Source organism: Aptenodytes forsteri, unplaced genomic scaffold, assembly GCF_000699145.1.
Source record: "Aptenodytes forsteri isolate BGI_AS27 unplaced genomic scaffold, ASM69914v1 Scaffold2378, whole genome shotgun sequence".
Classification (NCBI taxonomy): Eukaryota; Metazoa; Chordata; class Aves; order Sphenisciformes; family Spheniscidae; genus Aptenodytes; species Aptenodytes forsteri.
The window spans coordinates 2,327-3,094 of NW_008793999.1; the positions used below are offsets into that span (position 1 = coordinate 2,327).

Here is a 768-nt window from a genome sequence, read left to right on the forward strand (position 1 = left end):
CAAGACCCCTTGGACCGTGCAAGCTCCTCCCCCTGGCCCCATAACTCGTGCAATGGGGGTCGAGATGCCCTCAAGACCCCTTGGACCGTGCAAGCTCCTCCCCCTGGCCCCATAACTCGTGCAACGGGGGTCGAGATGTCTCCAAGACCCCTTGGACCGTGCAAGCTCCTCTCCCTGGCCCCATAACTCATGCAATGGGGGTTGAGATGTCCTCAGGACCCCTTGGACCATGCCAGGTCCCTCCCCCTGGCCCCATAACTCGTGCAACGGGGGTCGAGATGTCTCCAAGACCCCTTGGACCGTGCAAGCTCCTCCCCCCGGCCCCATAACTTCTTCATCCTCCTCCCGCCCCGCAGTGTGTGAAGCTCCGGTGGTGCCCATTCCTCCCGAGGTCCAGGTCCTCCACTCCACCTCCTGCAGGCCCGACGCGGGCGAGGAATCGGTGGAGCTCCTCTGCCTCATCTCCGGCTTCTCCCCGGCCACCGTGGAGGTGGAATGGTTGGTGGACGGCGTCTCGGGTCTCCTGATGGCCACCCAGACGTCGCTGGGCCGGGACAAGGGAGCCAACACCTACTCGGCCACCAGCCGTACCAACGTCAGCCGCAATAAGTGGTTGGAGGGGACGTCCTTCACCTGCCAGGTCAGACACCCCGCCTCCAACACCGTCATGCAGGACCACACCCGTTTCTGCTCAGGTGAGGACGTGGGCGTGGCGGGGTCACACCAGGGGAGGAGGTGGCACCAGTGGAGAAGGTCGCAGGGCCGTGG

At 64.8% G+C, this 768-nt stretch overlaps 1 gene segment (V, D, J or C); it reads left to right on the forward strand.

Moving 5' to 3' along the window:
- Positions 1–229: 229 nt before the first annotated feature.
- On the forward strand, positions 230–703 carry LOC103907245 (the record flags this gene model as incomplete). The annotated part of the segment is given in 1 exon segment: positions 230–703. A coding segment is annotated over 1 exon segment (474 nt), but the record flags the coding sequence as incomplete, so codon positions are not given.
- Between the last annotated feature and the right edge of the window lie 65 nt (positions 704–768).